At 40.7% G+C, this 20559-nt stretch overlaps 1 protein-coding gene across 1 annotated transcript in view; it reads left to right on the forward strand.

Moving 5' to 3' along the window:
- Positions 1-20559, forward strand: part of SLC13A1 (solute carrier family 13 member 1) — a 79158-nt gene that overhangs the window by 49652 nt on the left and 8947 nt on the right. The window contains exons 9-12 of the mRNA XM_075208939.1: positions 4100-4219; positions 9367-9465; positions 9563-9664; positions 11960-12063. Of these exons, the coding sequence (XP_075065040.1) occupies positions 4100-4219; positions 9367-9465; positions 9563-9664; positions 11960-12063 (425 nt within the window). The remainder of the gene's footprint in view (positions 1-4099; positions 4220-9366; positions 9466-9562; positions 9665-11959; positions 12064-20559) is intronic.

Consider the following 20559-nt stretch of genomic DNA (forward strand, 5'->3'; position numbering starts at 1 on the left):
GAGGTTCCCATGGTACAGTGATTGAGGAGGCCTCAGTGTTATGTACCTATAGCTGATAAAGAAGTGGTGATAATGGTGTGTGCTTATCCCAGTGTTGTATGCTGTTGAGTTCTGTGGAGAGATGGGAGGGAGAAAGACAGGGCCTGATCAACCACTAGGCTGACCAGGCTGCAGCCTGGGGCGCTGGGTCCCGGGGGGGCCGGCGCTGCGGGTATTTATTTATTTTTTTCATTCTTTTTTTTTTTTCTTCATTCATTCATTTTTTTTTTCGGGGTGGGGGAGTCGCAACGGGGGGGTCGCCGCGGGGGGGGGGGGATGGAGGGCTCGACGATCAAAAGCATTGGTGGTCAGTGGTTTGCAACACACAGCCAATCACCAGGCTGCCTGTTGCTGTGCAGCAGGACGTCTTCACTTCCTATCTGCTGATCTGAGGAGAGGAGCGATGCTGGCACAACTACAGGTAAGTGAAGGGGGGAACTGCCCTGCATATCTATAGGGAGGGGGGGGAACTGTCCTGCATATCTATAGGGAGGGGGGGAACTGCCCTGCATATCTATAGGGAGGGGGGGAACTGCCCTGCATATCTATAGTTAGGGGGGGAACTGCCCTGCATATCTATAGGGAGGGGGGGAACTGCCCTGCATATCTATAGGGAGGGGGGGGAACTGCCCTGCATATCTATAGGGAGGGGGGGAACTGCCCTGCATATCTATAGGGAGGGGGGGAACTGCCGTGCATATCTATAGGGAGGGGGGGGGACTGCCCTGCATATCTATAGGGAGGGGGGGAACTGCCCTGCATATCTATAGGGAGGGGGGGAACTGCCTTGCATATCTATAGGGAGGGGGGGAACTGCCCTGCATATCTATAGGGAGAGGGGGAACTGCCCTGCATATCTATAGGGAGGGGGGGAACTGCCCTGCATATCTATAGGGAGGGGGGGAACTGCCCTGCATATCTATAGGGAGGGGGGAACTGCTCTGCATATCTATAGGGAGGGGGGGGGGAACTTCCCTGCATATCTATAAGGAGGGGGGGAACTGCCCTGCATATCTATAGGGAGGGGGGGAACTACCCTGCATATCTATAGGGAGGGGGGGGACTACCCTGCATATCTATAGGGAGGGAGAGGGGGGACTGTCATGCATATGTATAGGGAGGGAGAGGGGGACTGTCATGAAAATCTATAGGGAGGGAGAGAGGTTGATATGTATGAAGGAGGGGGGCTGATATATGTGACTGGGGGAGTTTTGATGTGACGGAGGGGGGATAGCTACAGAGTGGAGGTAAGGAAAATAGCTGCAAGGGGGATGGATGCAGGGTGGGAGGTAAAGAAAATGGCTGCAGCAGGGGTTAAGGAAAATGGCTGTGGGGGGGGGTTGTGGTTAAGGAAAATGGCTGCAGGGGGTATTTAAAAAATAGAGCAGCTTTGGGGGGCAGTATCTCCTGATTGTGTGGTGGTCACATGGGTGGTCTCAGCAATCACTAGAATACTAAATATTAGTGAGATAGGACTGGTAAAGGTTTGTATTTGATTGAAAACAAATATTCAGATATTGCTTATATATGCCTGTCCAATGGGGTACTTTTAGCTGGCCATAATGGAGTGTTTTGTTTTAACTAAAGGGCCTAATCATTCAGGGTTTGCATTATAATACATTTTTGCATTTTCAAAACAGGACGCCAACTTTGCAGAAGCCAGCGAGAGGATAACAAAGCTGCAAGAGAGAAGAGCAAGAACAGGTAAGAGACAATGGCACAATCTGTCTAAAGTTGAATGCTGGAGAATACACCTGAACATTCATATTCAGGAGTGTTCCTATACACCTAAATATATTCGGAGGAGGGGGGGGGGGGGGGGCGCTGCGGCCGTGTTAGCCTAGGGCGGCCAGAACCCTTAATCAGGCCCTGGAGAGAGACTCACCTTTTTAAAGTCTGAGGGTTTGTGCTTTATAATCTGTTGTCCAGTTGTATAGATATTTGCGTGTGGTGTATTGCGCACCCTGTTTATAGCTAAATGTGAGTAACTGTCAAATGTCTATAGCTCTTATTGTATGTGGCCCTCTTGTAAAATATCTATGGCTCTGTGTGTTTATAGCTTGCAATGTTAATGCTTGTGGTGTATGGGGTTGGATTACGAAATGAGGATTTCCCACAGCTTAAACTCAAACCATGATTTCAAGCTGTGGGAAATCCCCATGTTATTCATATGACTACTGTCGCTAAGAGCTCATTTGCGCCGGGAGCTCTTAAGAGCTGGTATTGTTTCGCATATAAAGGTTTTCTATTTTGCCAAGCCATGGATTTATTACAGACGAAGAGTGGAGATCTAGGTAAGGGGAGCGTAGGGGTATTTTTATTTAAAAATAAAATTATTTTTACATTTGTGTCTGTGTATTTTTCTTTGGTGCACTACAGATCCCAGTCAGCCTGGGGTGCTAGGGCATGTTAGTACTTGTGGTTCCCCAAGTGCCAGTATTCTCTGGCAGCCATGGGTATGCTGGTGCTTGTAGTTTTACAATTAGTACTACACTTATTGGCAGCCTGGGAATGCTAGGACCTGTAGTGCATCAGGGACAAAATGGATTTCTACACTTAAACAATTAATTTTACCCTAGATCCACTGCCCCATGGGTGTGGGAAGAGCCCTAATGCTATCAGCACAGGGCTGATTAAACCTATAGGGTGGAGTCTGCAATTTTTTTTCTGGACCTGATCTCCCTAGGCAATCCAGACCCATGCTGACTAGCATGGGACTGGTTTGGGATTATAGCAGGGGGACCCCACACACCAGGGTTCCCTGCTATAGTGCCACCAGCCCTGGCTTGCAAAGCCTAGTGCTAGTAATAGTAAAATTGGTGGGAGTCCAGGCTTTTTATCTCCCTGATTGACATTACAACCATGTACAATTTTTACATGTCAACATGTAGACATTCTGAATGTTGACATTATGGTGCAGACATTCTAAATGTTGACATTATGGTGCAGACATTATGAATGTTGACATTTCGACTACATCTCAGTGTATGTGCTGTGTTAGGTGTGTTAGTGCTTGCTGTGTACTTCTGGCAATATTAGTAGTTAGTCTTGTTTATAGAATTATAATAAGGCTCAATTGTTAAAAAAGCTCTCGATATTTAAAGTTCTGGGTGTTTGTAGCTTGTGGTAGATTTGTGAAGTGAGTGTCTGTCTGAATTTTAGTTCAATGTTGGTGGAAGTTTAATTTCCTGCTTGAACTATATACAGATGGATGAGAGTGTGGTGTGGATGTTGGAATTGTCAGGAGAGGGGATGGGACAGAGGAGGTGTATGGGTGGAGAAGAGGGTATAATGGATAATATAAAAATGGAGCCACAGGTGGGAGAGAAGTGCATATTATTAAGTGAGAGGACTAAGTTACTATTATGAGGAGTTGGCAAACAAATTGAGACAGATATTGAGGATAGTCTGGGATATAGTGATAAATATAATGGGATATATTGTTTGGTAAGATAAGGAATAATGATAGAATAAACAGAAGGAATAAATAAAACAAGTTCAAATAAATTCAAATACAATAGAATAGAAAAGTAAAGTAATAAAATTAAAGCTACTTCGGGGGCAGCAGAGATGTTGGGATTCTATTTCCCCCCTATGTAATATTAACTGATGATCATCATTTCTATTTGCTGAGATGTAATATACCTTAATATACCTACTGCTTTAGTGAGTAATGTTTCATGTTTTCACTACAGTTTAATTAAATAAATTGCATTTATTAAGATGAAAAAAAAACTGGCGGATTGGTGCCATGGAGCACAAAGACAAAGGGTTAGGAGGTGACATAGTGAATGTCTGGGGGTGATATAGATCTAGGTGCCTTATTCATTGGTTAATTTTTCCCATAACCAGAGTCTATAAATCTTATGTGCTGTACATTATAAGTCATATGTTTAATTTTATGATAATACATTGTTAATCAAGAGCAATGAGAAACAATAATTTTCTAATAGTGACCAATATCTCCATTTGTGTCATCTACACATGCTTAATACTGCTAATCAGCTGTTTTGTTAATCAGAATGCAGCTTTATGAATTGTATATTCTATTTATTTTTAGGAGATACCCTAAGAGCACAGAGATTAATTTTGGAACATGGTTTCTTCTCTGCATTCCAATTGCCATCATTCTGATGCTGCTTTCATGGATATGGCTACAGTGGCTGTTCTTAGGCTTCAAGTAAGTGCATCATTTCCATCACTTTAAGCCAAACTCAAAACTGTATTTCTACGTCAGACGTATAACTATGTATACTTGTGCCCTAATATAGCATAGAGACATGGCTTGACAGTGTTAGTTTTAAATGAGAAAGCCAGATTCCTGACTCATACGCAATATAATATAATGTAGTTATATATTCAAGAGAGAATAGTGAAAGTGTTATTAATAAATGTGAAAGCCACATCTTCCATATCAGGGACAAACGCAGGATTTGAGGAGAGGGGTTTATACACCACGTCACCAGTGGGTGTGAACAGCATGCGTGGGGGCATGGCTATAGTTTTAGACAGTGCTAGGCTGCTCTCCAACTCTTCCAATCCCTTCAAATACACAGGCAATACTGTGTGCATTACTGTCAGGTGCACGCAGCATCCCTTCATAAGCAGAGTAGTGTGAAGTTGGACATACCTCCAAATTGTCTCTGTAGTCGGGACAATGTCCTGAATGAGTGCGTCAGTCTCCAAACTCAGGACTGCCCTTGCCAGAATCAGGACAGTTGGCAAACTGTCCTGCTCTCTCCTACCTGTTCTTGGTTATTTCGCTACTTGTTGCTGCTGCTCATGTCCTAAGCTGCTGCTTGCCTGGATCCTGGAATGCTGGGTTCCTGTTGGAACAAGGACAGGTATAGGAGCTATAGAAAGGCTAGCAATGAGTGAACACTGTAAGCCTCCCTCCCCCTAAGCAGCCCGACATTAAATCAAAAGCACTCACATTTTATTATTAGTCTTCCCTCCCTGCAACCACCCTGACAGTAAATTAATGGAATTCATCTTTAATAAAATACATATTTCCCCCAAACAACCCCAACATTAAATTAATAGTAATCACATATAATAAATAAACCTATTTCCTTCCAAACATTAAATAATTAGCATTCACTATTAAGAAATAGCAATCCTTCTTCCCAAACTCAGCCACACATTCAATTAAGAGCGCCCAAACCCCACGAACATTAAATTAATCATCCCACCCTAAATTAATAAGTCCGCACCAACCCCACTATTAAATTAAATAGTCCCCACTATCAAATAAATATCCCTCCTCCAATAAATTCAAAGTCTCCCTCCCACCATTAAATGATTAGCCTCCACTCTCACTCTACTATAAAATTAATATCTTACACCCCACCCACATTACATTAAGAGACACCCTCTGCACTAAAACCACTTTTTTCCCCACATGTACATTAAAAGCCCCTCCAAGCCAGGCTCCATTTTAATAAAGGATCCAAATGCTGCAAGATATATTTACACTGGAACTACTTGAACTTCTAAATTAAAGCATATATAATAATACTTGCTGATCTAAGAAATTAATTTACTGGTTATGCACTTTGGCTAGGAAATATTATATAGTTGCAAAATACACAGGAATAAAATAAAAGCAGTGTAAAAACATTTTATTTTATTTAGCAAAGCACACAACTATTAATGACACTATTGTATAGTTTTAAAATTCTATCTCCATGAACATAAACATGTAAACTGCACATATCTGGGAAATCAGTGTTTTTGTTTGCAAGTAAATAAACTGCAGGAATGATTTTTGAACATGGTATGGCCACTGCAAGCATACAGCACCCCAGGCAGGACAGGGGTTTCCAGAGACCCCCCTGGGTGCGGCGCCTGCATATAAAATGTAATTACATACAAACACTACTACATCAGTTATTTACCACTTTATAAATCCAATGGGAAACTTTCTTCCTACAGTAGTCCAAAATGTAAATGACAAATAAGAAATCCAAATAGACAGACGCAATTTGATATAATATAACTGTATCGCTAATAAATGAATATAGCTCAAGGTCTCTATGCGCAAACAGCCAAATCGAAGCAACTAGATTGTGATGCTGGTGTCATTATCAATAACACCAGTGGGTAAATGTATCAATCTGCACATTCTATAAGCGCATCTAGAGTTGCATCCAGTCCAGTTAGACTGCATCTCCAGGGGTCATGCTACACTTATGTGTACATGCTCTTAATGTATTTAACTTACGCTTTCCCTTCACTGTTCCACTTCTAGATGTAAGAGGCCACAAGTATGATATGCAAAATCTAAATATGGATGCGTATGATTAATGGCCGAAATTGTTCACAGACTTCAGCCTAGTTAATTACATCACCCATTACCCCGGAAATGTTTATTAGTTAAAAATATATTATGCTCCAAATGTATCTTGACAATTGGGCATTATTAAATTTTCTTATTTTGGACACTGAAGTAGCATTATAATTGCTATTGGCGTTAGTGCTTAAAGACCAGTGATTTAAATTTAAGACATTCTTTTACGTCATAATTTGCCTGGAGCACATTATTGTATAAATACACAGTACATGAAAATGCAATATTCACATACTTAATTTCTGTAATACCTACGTATTTTAATTACCATATAATAACGACCTTTCACATTTACAAGCTAATCCATTTTAATCATCCATTGTGGAAAAATACAAGCCATTCCATTACATATTACATGGTATGTTGCACCTACAATTAAACTGCAAACCTTCTGCTTTGCATTAATCATTTCCCACTGCATAATACATAAAGTAACTTGAGATTTATGTTGCTAGTACAGGTGATGTAAGCGAGAACTGAAACATAGTAGATATTTTTGGATTTTTATAGTAGTAGTGGTTGTGCAAGTTATAGCCTAGTTAAAGGACATCAATCAAGAAGTAAAAATGCATTCACATTTATCATATATAAATGTATAACAACAACAATATTAATGTAAATAACTGATCCCACTGTAAATATAGTGGTTAAAGCTAAATTGTACATATGGGCCAATTAGTTATTTAGCAGTGTTGTATATAGTGATATTAACGTAGGGTAGCAAAAAACATGCTAGAGATTGCAACAGAAAAATGACGTGACAAAAACTGTGCACGTGTGTGTATGTGGCAAGAAGTATTAAAAATGTTATTTTGAAGAACGATCATAAAATGCAAAACAGGTTCACTAGTATTCAGATTATTGTAGTGACCTATATAGTGATACATATGTAATACCAAGTGCATGGTAGTGATCTCCATACAATAAAGAGAATATTCTAGTGACCTCTATACAATGCAGAGAGCACTCTAGAGACCAATATATAGGACTGAGAGCATCCTAATGACTGATATACAATACAGAAAACATCTTAATAAACAATATACAATACAGAGAACATCCTGGTGACTTCTACACAATACAGAACCCATTCTAGTGATCTATATACAATACAGAAAGTATTATAGTTATGTATATACAATAAAGAGAGCATTCTAGTGATCTATATACAATACGGAAAGTATTATAGTTATGTATATACAATAAAGAGAGCATTCTAGTGATCTATATACAATACAGAAAGTATTATAGTTATGTATATACAATAAAGAGAGCGTTCTAGTGATCTATATACAATACGGAAAGTATTATAGTTATGTATATACAATAAAGAGAGCATTCTAGTGAGCAATATACAATACAGAGAACACATTAACTATTGATTGACAATATAGGAAGCATCTTAACAAACAATATACAATACAGAGAACATTCTAGTTACCTCTATACAACACAGAAGTCATTCTAGCGACATCTATTCAAGAAAAACAGCATTCTAGTGACCTCTATTGAATCCCTTATACACTACAGAGATCCTCCTAGTGCTCTCTATGCAAAAATAAATAATTCTATTGATCTCTATACAATTCAGAGAGCAGTTTATTTACCAATAAATAACACAGGGCATTTTTAACAATATGCAATACACATAACATTCTATTAACCTCTATACAATAGAGATCATTATTATGACCAGTAAACAAAACACAATGCATACTAGTGAACTACTATCGAATGCTATTTATGTGTCACAACAAATAGGAGATGGAGATTATCTGTCCATATTAACACTACTGTACAGGAAGGCGTGGAATGTAACGCACCCTTGGTTTTCACCAAGGACCCCCGCAAGGGAGTATGGACTTGGCCGTAAGAGATGCACAGGTCGTGTTTCTCCAAGACCGTAACGACGAGATAGGAGTGAACAGCAGGTAGTCAGACAGGCCAGGGTCGAAACCAGCGATACAATGCGGTAGCAAATCAGGAGACAAAAGTGTAGTCATGAAAGCCAAGGTAATGCCAGAAGAGTGATACGATGCAAAATCAGGATCCAAAGGGAGGTCTAGGAACAAGCTGAGTAAAAACAAGGAACACAATGGAGCAGATAAGTGGAACCAGGTACGCTGGAGTCAGGTGCGAGCCTAATATTCTGGCATCTTAATGGTGTCAAAGACAGGTTTAAATAGAGGTAGGGAACACCTTATTGGAGCAGGAAGAGATAGGAGAGGATCCCTGATAAGAAGATGTCACTGACTGCCGAAGATGCAGGGGAGCATCTCCATTGCAATGGAAAGCTTGCAGCCGGAAGAGGTCAGGTGACTGTACCCGGCAGCGGTGGAACTCTGGGGGCAGCGTCTGGCACCCTGTCCTGGAGGCCACCATAATATGCAGACCCCCAAATCTTTGCCGGTTTTGCATTTCAGGTTCCACAAATGTCTGGTGGCTTTACAATGTAGCTCTCCTAAATCTCTGGTGGCTTAACTATACAGAACTCCGATCTATGGTGGCTTTACTATACATACTTCAAGTATGTATACACAGACCGCAGATGCTTTATAATGCAAAAGAAAAGAAAATATAGAACCTGTCTCTAGTTAAGATAGGATTTGCCTGTGCTGGGATTTGTTCTACACAGATCCCAGCACTCTGATTGGTGTATAGTTCCAGTCAGTGCCATCCACCCACACAGCTATTAGGTATGACAGAAACCATCATACCCAGGGGGCAGATGCCTAGGTGCTCCCCTGCCCAGCCTGGCCCTATTTGGAGGATTACAAATTGTTGAAATAATATATTATTCAATGTACAAGGATATCATTTTTCTTACAGTTCCTAAACCAATTGCATTATTTACTTGTACCATTCAGGACCTTAAAGTTCCAGATAATATAGTTCATTATATTTCTAGCTTAATATGCCTTAGTCCCCTAGTTGAAAACAATTCAGACTTCTTAAAATATGTTAATTTTTCATTTAAGTGTTAAAGAAATGTTTAAATGTGGCAAAGAAAAAACAGAACGAGAAAAAGCCTCAGCTAAAGTCATCATGGATGAATACAAACAACTTGGTTCTGTAAGGTAAATATCCACTAGAAATAAAAATAAACTGTTTGTAAAAGAAGAAGCATATCAAAAGCACTGATTGTCTGGTCACAATGTAAATGTTCTGTCGTAGCTATCAAGAGATCATGACCTTCATTCTGTTTCTTCTGATGGCTCTACTGTGGTTTACAAGGGATCCAGGATTTATCCCTGGGTGGTCTTCACTATTCCCACAGTAAGTATTATTCTTTTTTGCATGCTACAGAACATTTAAAAAAAAATTACAAACGTGCACGCAAGTTGTGTTTTATAAAAGAGCACAGAACTTGAGCATAGTTCTGACCGTATTCATATTGAAGCGAATTTCAAGATACAATTCTATTTGAATCTGGGTGTAAGTACTTGCCAAACATAGATAGAGAGAACAGACTGCAGTACAGACACAAGTATAAGTGCAATATAAGGTCCTATCAGAGCGCATACAAAAAATATTCTATTATAAAATAAATGAATAACGCTTAACAGTATAATCATGAATATAAATATGGATTTTCAAAAAAAGACTATATTTTAAATTGGTTTGCACTCAATACATAAACCAAGATGCCTTCAATGCGTACTGTACATACAATACATTTTTATAGTTTATATATTACTTGACTACACATATTCTGTGCTAGCTAGTAGCACGCACACATATCGTTTTTAAAACAAAGTCTATAACATGTCAGTCCTCACTATCAGTCAACACTTGCACCTGCCCTCTAGCTGAAGAAAATGATACGGCTGAAGCCTAATGTACTTATTATAAACTCAGGACTTGAATTGACCATATCTGTGTCGGAACGCCCTCTGTCCGCCTTACTGTACATTGTCTGCATTGGTCCACCCCTTCCCACACCCGTTCTGCCCATCAAGCTGTAGGCAAGTGTCATTTGCGTTTGGTCATGAATTGCATGTAATTTCATTCATTGCTCTAAGGTCCGTTTCTGAGCATGTTCAGAGCTTTTTGATGCAAGATGCAAATGGACAAATGTCGGAACATGATTTAGGCCATATTTGTAAGTTTTGTTTGTTTATTACATTGTTTAAAGTGTCTCTTTTCTGCAGAAGTACATCTGGAAGATGCAAAATGCTTCCCAATAAAAGTATAGTATTAGAACCAATCCCCTCCAACTAAGAGGTAGAGATAAAATCAAGTCCTTTTGCACAGAGAAAAGGGCAGTGCATCTTCCGGCAAAGCAAGGATCTCCCTCATGAATGTCCCCTCTCTAACCTGCTATTTTGAGTTTATAATGTCATCCTGCTACAAAAAATAAATCCCCTCTCATCATATGGAGTAAGCTTTTCCACCCCAGAAGACTGCACAAATCTATGCAATTACACATAAAACCGGGTGCATTTTTGCAAATGTAGGTGTGTAACATCACAAAAGAGCATTTGTGTTGCGGGTCTACATTTTCTAAATACATTTTGCTATTTTTTATTTGCTGCACAGCAATTGTCCCAAAACTCAGTGCTCAGCAGGGAGCTTAATGAGGTCTCTGCTTTGTGACCACTGACACCACAAAGGATTATTCCTTCTCGGGGTAAAGGAGCTCCGCTGTTCCCTTCCTCTCAGAGCAGGGAGGGAAGTGTACAGTAGCTGTAATGTAAGGGTCAGAGGATGTAGTTGGCCGTCTCATTAAAATAGGTGAGGAGGACCCCTTCAAAATTTTGCTGTCAAAGTTCTAGGTACACCCCTGATTAATGTACTGCAACACCCATCATGTCAAGATTACTTGATTTGATCATAACATATATTTTGCTTACACACACACACACAGCCCACTCAATACTTTTACCTTTGCATTCTAGCTGGTCCAGTGTGCAATATGCCCACGCCCTTGTGTTTCAAACTCCCATTGTCCCATAGATTGTAAGCTTGCGAGCAGGGTTCTCTTATCTCTCCGTCTGTATGTATTACCCAGTATTGTTTTATTAATGTTTGTTCCCAATTGTAAAGCGCTACGGAATTTGCTGGTGCTATATAAATAATGATGCTGCTGCTGATGATGATGATGATGTTTTGCTTTTCAAATATGCCTCTTCTATAAATATAAGTCCACAGAAGTCGGTAAAATTTGCATCTGACATACAGAAGAAAATACGCTTTATTGTTTTGTTAGTCAACATGAAATATGGGGACATTTCCAAAAGTCATAAATTTCAGGGACCAACCTTTAAACCCTTGAACTGTACCTAATGATTGAGGCCAACTGCCAACTATGCACTAGATAGGATAAAGCTAATTATTGTTTACATTTAAAGTTGTGATTATACATAGTTTGAATTGCAATAGTTTGTTCAGGTCTAGTGATTCACAAAAGTAACTGTTAATATTGAAAAATAGTATTAAAATAATTCATGGGCATATGTGATTTCACCAATGAGACATGGGCCAATGTAAAGTGATCGTCTTTTCGAGTTTAGTGTCAGATAGGTTTTCAGTGCTGGCCACCTGTAATTTGTTAATGATCTGAATTTGTAGATGCCGTGGCTATGCTACCGATTCCACAGCTGCTCTTCTGTTGGGGCTTCTTTTCTTTATCATCCCTGCAAAACCCTGGAAGAAAAAAACTGCTGGCAAAATCAGTTGAGTATTCTCTATGAAGGTTCTCGGTAAACATATTTAGAGGAAATGAATGTCTGTGAATATATGTGCTACTGTTACACCATTATACACAGCATGTGTATTCTTTACAATGAGATCTTTTGTACCAGTTTCCAAAGGGAATCAAGAAGAAAAGGTGGTGATTGTCTGCTGTAACGGCATGTTTGTTAATGTCATTTCTAACAACAATTTCACTGTTAAATATAGTTGTTGGAACAAGTTTGTACAAACTTAGACCAGTATTTCTATTTGCATATAACTTCATCAGGATATGTCACTTTTTTTACAGTGCATTTTGTAGGCTACCGTGGAGTGATTATTACGCATGCGGACTTTCATGCCAAATCACAGCATTTGCATGCAGCTAGCATTGTTTTTTTCTATGCTGTCTACTGGGTGGAGAAAGCATAGAAAAACCTTTTGGTTCTTGTTGTTATGTGCGTCACTTGGAACGTGGACTCCACCTGTCTGTCAGTTCTCTGCCTTTTCCCAGCCACTGTCCTCCAAAACCCTGTTGCTCTTAGGTACGAGAGTACTTTTACCCTGGATGCCAACCATGCTGAACTGACTGCTTGACTATTGACTATTAATCCATATAAGAAACATATCTGCCTATGTAGAGCTGATGTGCATTGACAGGGCTCCAAGGGTGGGGTAGAGAAAGAGTTAGGATTCAATTATCTTGAACCAGCTCCCCACATACTCAAGATTACCGAGTCCCTGAATGGACAGGTGGGTGGTCCACATTTCAGATGGCGCCAGTATAATTAACAAGTACTAAACTTTGATTTATCTTTTTTTACATACAATTAATGCAGAAGGCATTACGTCAAACATGTTTTACTACAAATGTTACAGGTTCTGTTTAAAGATAATTTCCACTTTCATTTGACTACTTTTTGGCTTGTATGTACCATTATGCAGCATTTAGCTTATAACTTGAGCTTTTTTTCTGAGTCTGTGTTTTTATGTTCAGATTTGGTTTCCTACCACTGCTAGGTTATTGTTAGGAACCCCTCTAGCCGGTACAGCACAACCCGGAGTCTGCTCTGCCAGTCAGGTGTTCACTGGAGCCCCTAGTGGTGGGGACAGACTTGGCCGCAGACTAGCAGAGGGTCGTGAAGTGCGTACCGACTAGGGGAAACCCAGGTAAGCGGAGTGAAGTCCAGGCAAGGGTCAAGGGCCGGCAGCAGACAGGGAATCCAATACACGATCCAGGGTCAAGGGTCACAAGTACGGTAGCAAGGTCCAGATACAGGCAAGAAGGTCAGGGTCACAGGATACACAGACAGGGTCAAAATCCAGGCAAGGGGTCATACACAGGTAATCAGTCCAAACAGGTTTTCACCAATACTAAACAGGAGCAGGAGCAGGTTAGCTGACAGACAGACTGGACGCTATAACCGGCAATGAGGCAGCAGACCTCATTCCCTTAAATACTCACACAAACCAATCAGGAGTTGACACACTCCTGCAGGCTTATTGCTCAGACAGAACAGGGCCAATCAGGGCCTGACCCCGAAACACACAGCTGCAGGCCAATGCCCGCAAATCCAGCCCTCCTCACTAGATCAGCCTACCGGCTATCTGTTGCGCGCATGCGCCCGGCTACCAACACCGCCGGGACGCAGCGCTGAAGAGGCGTCCGACCGTTGCCCTGGCAACGGTCGGGGGTTGAGGGGAAATGATGTCCCGGTCGTCATGGTGACGGCCGGGACTCCAGAGCGGGCAGGAAGCGAGCCGCGGCAGCTGTGAGTACCGCCGCGGCTCGTGACAGTTATATAAACCATAGTCCAGCATACTCTCAGTCTAAAAATGTATTATTTAAGTCTCCTGGACAAAACCATGTTACAATGTAAGGGGTGAAAATTAGTTTTCTGTTTTGCACATAAGTTAAATACTGACTGTTTTTTCATGTAGCACACAAATATCAACTTTAAATTTCAGTGTACAAATAAGCTATCTAGTATGGAATGGAAATCACAATTAAGTAATGCGAATAGATGGCTACGACTTGATATAATAAAGCCGCAATCATAATGATTTAAGCACTATCAATTGGAGGGGCCAGTGTGAACTCAGTTTGTCAGAAGTAGCTTGACGACGCTTCTCGTAATCACCATTCATATTGTATACTGCCTCTCCAGACATAAGCGAACGCAAGTCAAAGATATACAAATATCTACATAAAGGCATACGCGTGCACATTTTTTGTGCAAATTCGTAATATAGAAAGGGATATCTTTCAAGAAATAAATGCCTTATGTCCAATGCTAAATTATTCCATAAGTCACCAATAAAGTTTAATTGGCATCCTTACAAATATTAGAAGCACTCAAATAACTTTAGGGAGCAGGTTAAGTTACTATTTCTGATCACTATAGTATCATAGTACAAAGCAAATATTTTTTTATGCATATTTTCTGTTGGGTATTGTTTTCTGTCATGGTAGTTATTAGGGATGTGCACCGGCGACTTTTGAGGTCTCGTGTTTTGTGTTTTGGATCCGGATTTTCTCGATGTTTTGGGTTCGGATTTGTTTCGCAAAACACCTGCCGAAAGGTTTTGGTTCGGATTTAAGGTTTTGGATTCTGATTTTTTTTTTAAAAAAGCATAAAAAGTTAAAAAATCAAGTTTTTGGGCTTATTTTCACTCCTACGCTATTATTGACCTCAATAACATTCAATAACAAGCATTTCCACTAATTTACCGTGTATTCTGAACACCTCACAATATAGTTATTAGTCCAAAATGTTGCAACGAGGTATCTTTCAGGACTGCGTAGTGGAGTGGTCCCCACAATATAATAAGAAAACCATCAACTGGTCTTAATCGCACCAAAACATGTACCTGGACTGCGTAGAGGAGTGGGTCACCACAATATAAATTAAAAACCCTGAACTTGTATGATTCGCACCAATAATGTACCTGGACTGCGTAGAGGAGTGGGTCACCACAATATATATAATAAGAAAACCATCAACTGGTATAAATCGCACCGAATAATGTACCTGGACTGCGTAGAGGATTGGGTCACCACAATATAAATTAAAAACCCTGAACTTGTATGATTCGCACCAATAATGTACCTGGACTGCGTAGAGGAGTGGGTCACCACAATATATATAATAAGAAAACCATCAACTGGTATGAATCGCACCGAATAATGTACCTGGACTGCGTAGAGGAGTGGGTCACCACAATATAAATTAAAAACCCTGAACTTGTATGATTCGCACCAATAATGTACCTGGACTGCGTAGAGGAGTGGGTCACCACAATATATATAATAAGAAAACCATCAACTGGTATGAATCGCACCGAATAATGTACCTGGACTCAGAGCCGGATTTAGACCTCATAGGGCCCTAGGCAAGATACTGGTTTAGTGCCCCCCTCCGTGAAACAATATTAACTTTTAATAGGTACTAAAAAAGATAGTGCAGACAATGTTATACCAATAAATAATAGCTTTTAATTAAATCCTTACATAAAACAGAGTGCAAATAATGTTGTATATAGCTTTAAATGCTAAGAATTCTTACCCCAAGCTTTTTTTGTAACTATACACTTGACATAAAACACAATGCAAACAATCTTCTATTCAAATTTTGTCGTTTTTCTACAGAATAAGAAAAGTTAATAGCAATTGTATTACCTATACGATACCTTACATTCTATTTTCCTGCTGAAAATGTCATCATTGTGTATTAAGCTACATCCAAACAAAAACAGAAAAGTCAATAATCCTACACAATTGCCCCCAAATAAAATTGGCATGGCAACATTCATTCCTAAATATACAAGAAATTACATACTGAAGGTTTTTGGACAACACTAATCAACTATGTTAAACATATTATCATTTCCAAAATCAGTTCTGCACTTTCTCTACCAGCTGACTGCAGCTGTTGACTAACTACAAGCCCCTAAAAAAGACCAATCACCACCTTGAAACATAAATACATTATTTGTTCTTTCACATACAGATTTCTCTACAGATACAGAAATACATATAATCGTAAAAAAGGACTATGAACCATATCCAAACTGAAGGAAGCTCTGCCACATAGGTCTATTTATAACCTACTGTCTTTCCCATGCAGAAAAAGCAATAAGCATATGGACATGTTTGAACCTCCCATTTGTGTTTGCATATTCTTGTAGTATCCATCATGTCACGTGTCAATACTTTAATGTATGGTAGAATTTTATCCATTTGCATGTGATATTTATACAAGATTTAACCCAGTAGGTGTAAAGTCAGTGATCATATCACATGCAGAGGTCAGCAACCTTATACACACTTAACCAAATCATTTGCATGTGATTGTAAATATAATTTACTACTGTGTGTAACACACACTCCCAGAGAAGACATGCTCCCCCTATGATTTTGCACTATATAAAGACTTGTAATGTAATCAGGGGAACAGGTACTATCTCCTTGGTCAACAGCAGCAGTAACCACTCAAGTCCAGACATTGCAGGATAACAACCACAGCCAGTTTATTCACCAGCTTGTAAACAAAACAAAATATATACAATATCCTAGCCATCTGGCTACTAGATAATACATTTAGCAAGACCCTCTCTCAGAGCTACAACATATTATTGCTCACTACAGCAGAGTGTCTGAGGAGGCAACTCATCTCCTCCCCAGGTCTGAGACACTGGTTGCATATCCCAGCTCCCTTTTCACAGGCACCTCCCAGGTGCATCTCTTGATCAGTCTGATTAAAATTACAAACGACAGGAACCTGGGACTTATGTACCTGCCATTTACCATTTGCCCAGAGCTTCTGTCACAGACTGAAGAGTGGACATTATTACAATAGAGATAATTACAGCATTTATAATGATTACTTTTCATTACTCACATTTGCTGATGAAAAGAAAGGTTATTTCAGTCCCTGCAGGTTGATATTATTGGTCCAACTCTGCGCACTGTACCTTGATCCTCTGTATGATGTCACTTCAGTCCCTGCACGCCCAGTCCAAGCACACTGAGCCTGTGTAAGCTCTCACAGCTCCCTCCTACAAAAAATGTATTTGGGCAAATAAGTTGAAGTACAGAAGAGAAAAAAATATCCCCAACACATCACTTTTGCTCCTCCTTCACACTGTTTCCCCTTTAGTACACTGTACTCCCTTCATCATCACACTGTGCCCTCCATCATGCTTTTGCCCTTTTATCATCACACTGTGCACCCTTCACCATCACACTGTGCCCTCCATATTTTTGCACCCCTTGTTTATTTCACTTCACACTGCCTGTTCCACATTTCTGTCATCATGCCCCTCTCTGCCCTTAATGCCTATTCCATATTTGTCATCATGCAACTCTGTTCCATATTTGTCATCATGCCCCTTTTACACATTTGTCATCATAGCCATTTTACACATTTGTCATCATAGCCCTTTTACACATTTGTCATCATGCCCCTTTTACACATTTGTCATCATGCCCCTTTTACACATTTATCATCATGCCCCTTTTACATAGCTGTCATCATGCCCCTTTTACATAGCTGTCATCATGCCGCTTTTACATTTGTCATCATGCCCCTTTTACATAGCTGTCATCATGCCCCTTTTACATTTGTCATCATGCCCCTTTTACATAGCTGTCATCATGCCCCTTTTACATAGCTGTCAACATGCCCCTTTTACATAGCTGTCAACATGCCCCTTTTACATAGCTGTCATCATGCCCCTTTTACATTTGTCATCATGCCCCTTTTACATTTGTCATCATGCCCCTTTTACATAGCTGTCATCATGCCCCTTTTACATAGCTGTCAACATGCCCCTTTTACATAGCTGTCAACATGCCCCTTTTACATAGCTGTCAACATGCCCCTTTTACATAGCTGTCAACATGCCCCTTTTACATAGCTGTCAAAATGCCCCTTTTACATAGCTGTCATCATGCCCCTTTTACATAGCCATCAACATGCCCCTTTTACATAGCTGTCATCATGCCCCTTTTACATAGCTGTCATCATGCCCCTTTTACATAGCTGTCAACATGCCCCTTTTACATAGCTGTCAACATGCCCCTTTTACATTTGTCATCATGCCCCTTTTACATAGCTGTCAACATGCCCCTTTTACATAGCTGTCAACATGCCCCTTTTACATAGCTATCAAAATGCCCCTTTTACATAGCTGTCATCATGCCCCTTTTACATAGCTGTCAACATGCCCCTTTTACATAGCTGTCATCATGCCCCTTTTACATAGCTGTCATCATGCCCCTTTTACATAGCTGTCAACATGCCCCTTTTACATAGCTGTCAACATGCCCCTTTTACATAGCTGTCAACATGCCCCTTTTACATAGCTGTCAACATGCCCCTCTGTGTCCTTAATGCCTGGCTGTTCCACATTTCTCGTGCCCCTCACTGAACAAGCATGGGCCCTCAGTTAGTTAACTTACCTTTTAATTGCCTGTTCTGTTCTTGTTTTCTTCTTTTTTCGATGGCGCGCTGCCGCTGCTCCTCCTCCTCTGGTCCGGCTGTGCTCCTCGCCGAATTCTCACTGAAAATGACGGTGGGCGTGATGATGTCATCACGCCCGCCGTCATTTTCAGTGGGAGACGAGAGGAGACTGCCGGGACCCGACGCGCGGTCAGCTGAATTTTTTTTTTTCTTTGATGTTGCATCCATTTGAAGCCTCTATTGTGCCTGCGGCCAGAGGGGGATGGCAGGCGGAGGGGAGCGCCCCTCTGCCTTGCCTACCCCGCTCACTGATGGCTCTGGCAGGGCCCCCTGGGTACCGCTGGGCCCTAGGCAGTTGCCTAGGATGCCTAGCGGGAAATCCGGCCCTGCCTGGACTGCGTAGAGGAGTGGGTCACCACAATATTATTAAAAAACCCTACACGGGTCTGAATTCCACCCAAAAAGTTTATGGACCACGTAGTGTAGTGTTCCCCACAATATTATTTAAAAAGTTTGCAGCAACAGCCAACGTTGTTTAATATCTGATACACCTCTATCTGGACTGCATAGTGGAGTGGCCCCGGTACCCAATTTGGTACCGGGGCCACAATACCTCCTCCAACCATGGTACAGACCATTCGTCATTGAGATCCCATCAAGTATGTTAAAGACAGACAGGGTCGAAGTGTTATTGGTTGACTTTGTAAACCAAAAAACTGTCCCTGTTGCACATAGTCGTGCAATGAAGAATGACTTTTTCATTTAAAGGCACCATCTTTCAAGTGTAGTGTTTGTAAGTCATATTATACTTTTGGTAAAATTTGTTTATTTTGTTCCTCTTTATGGTAACTACTAATAGAATTAAAGTATTAAATAGAAGTAGCAGTTCCTCTTTATGGGAATTAGTAATAGAATTAAAGTATTAAATAGAATTAAAGTATTAAATAGAGTGGTATAGAGTGGTCCCCACAATATAATAATAAAACCCTCAACTGGTCTGAATTCCACCAAACAAGTATCTGGACTGCGTAGTGGGGTGGCCCCGGTACCCAATTTGATACCGGGGCCACAATAAAATAAATACACCCTCAACTGGTCTGAATTCCACCAAACAAGTATCTGGACTGCGTAGTGGGGTGGCCCCGGTACCCAATTTGATACCGTGGCCACAATAAAATAAATACACCATCAACTGGTCTGAATTCCACCAAACAAGTATCTGGACTGCGTAGTGGGAAGGCCCCGGTACCCAATTTGATACCGGGACCACAATAAAATAAATACACCCTCAACTGGTCTGAATTCCACCAAACAAGTATCTGGACTGCGTAGTGGGGTGGCCCCGGTACCCAATTTTATAACGGGGCCACAATACCTCCTCCAAGTTCCAAGTGTAGTGTTTATAACATCTTAACACTACACTAATTCTAGCACGTCAAAACCTCTTGTTTTAAATAATGACAGGGCATTTAACTTTTGATTTAATTTATTGAATTTGTTGGCATTTTCTTTTACTTTTTGAACATGGCAAACGACTGTTGAATGGTCACATAATGCCAAAAAAATAGTTGCAAGATGGAATTGTCCTTGGGCCCTCCCACCCACCCTTATGTTGTTGAAATAGGACATGCACACTTTAACAAACCAATCATTTCAGCGACAGGGCCTACCAAACAACTGTGGCTGAAATGATTGGTTTGTTTGGGCCCCCACACCAATAAAACAATTCATCTCTCCCTGTACAAACTAAACAGGCTCTACTGAGGAAAGATGTCGTCCTCATCCTCAACCTCTGATTCCTCTCCCCCTACAGTGTGTACTTCCTCCTCCTCACACATTATCAATTCGTCCCCGCTGGACTCCACAACCACAGGTCCCTCTGTACTGTCTGGAGGGCAGTGCTGTACTTCATTGAGGAATTGATTATTCATTTTTATAAACATAATTTTTTCAACGTTGTGAGGAAGCAACCTCCTTCGCCGCTCACTGACCAGGTTCCCCGCTCCACTAAAAACTCTTTCCGAGTACACACTG

This window comes from Mixophyes fleayi, chromosome 4 (genome assembly GCF_038048845.1).
Source record: "Mixophyes fleayi isolate aMixFle1 chromosome 4, aMixFle1.hap1, whole genome shotgun sequence".
NCBI lineage: Eukaryota > Metazoa > Chordata > Amphibia > Anura > Limnodynastidae > Mixophyes > Mixophyes fleayi.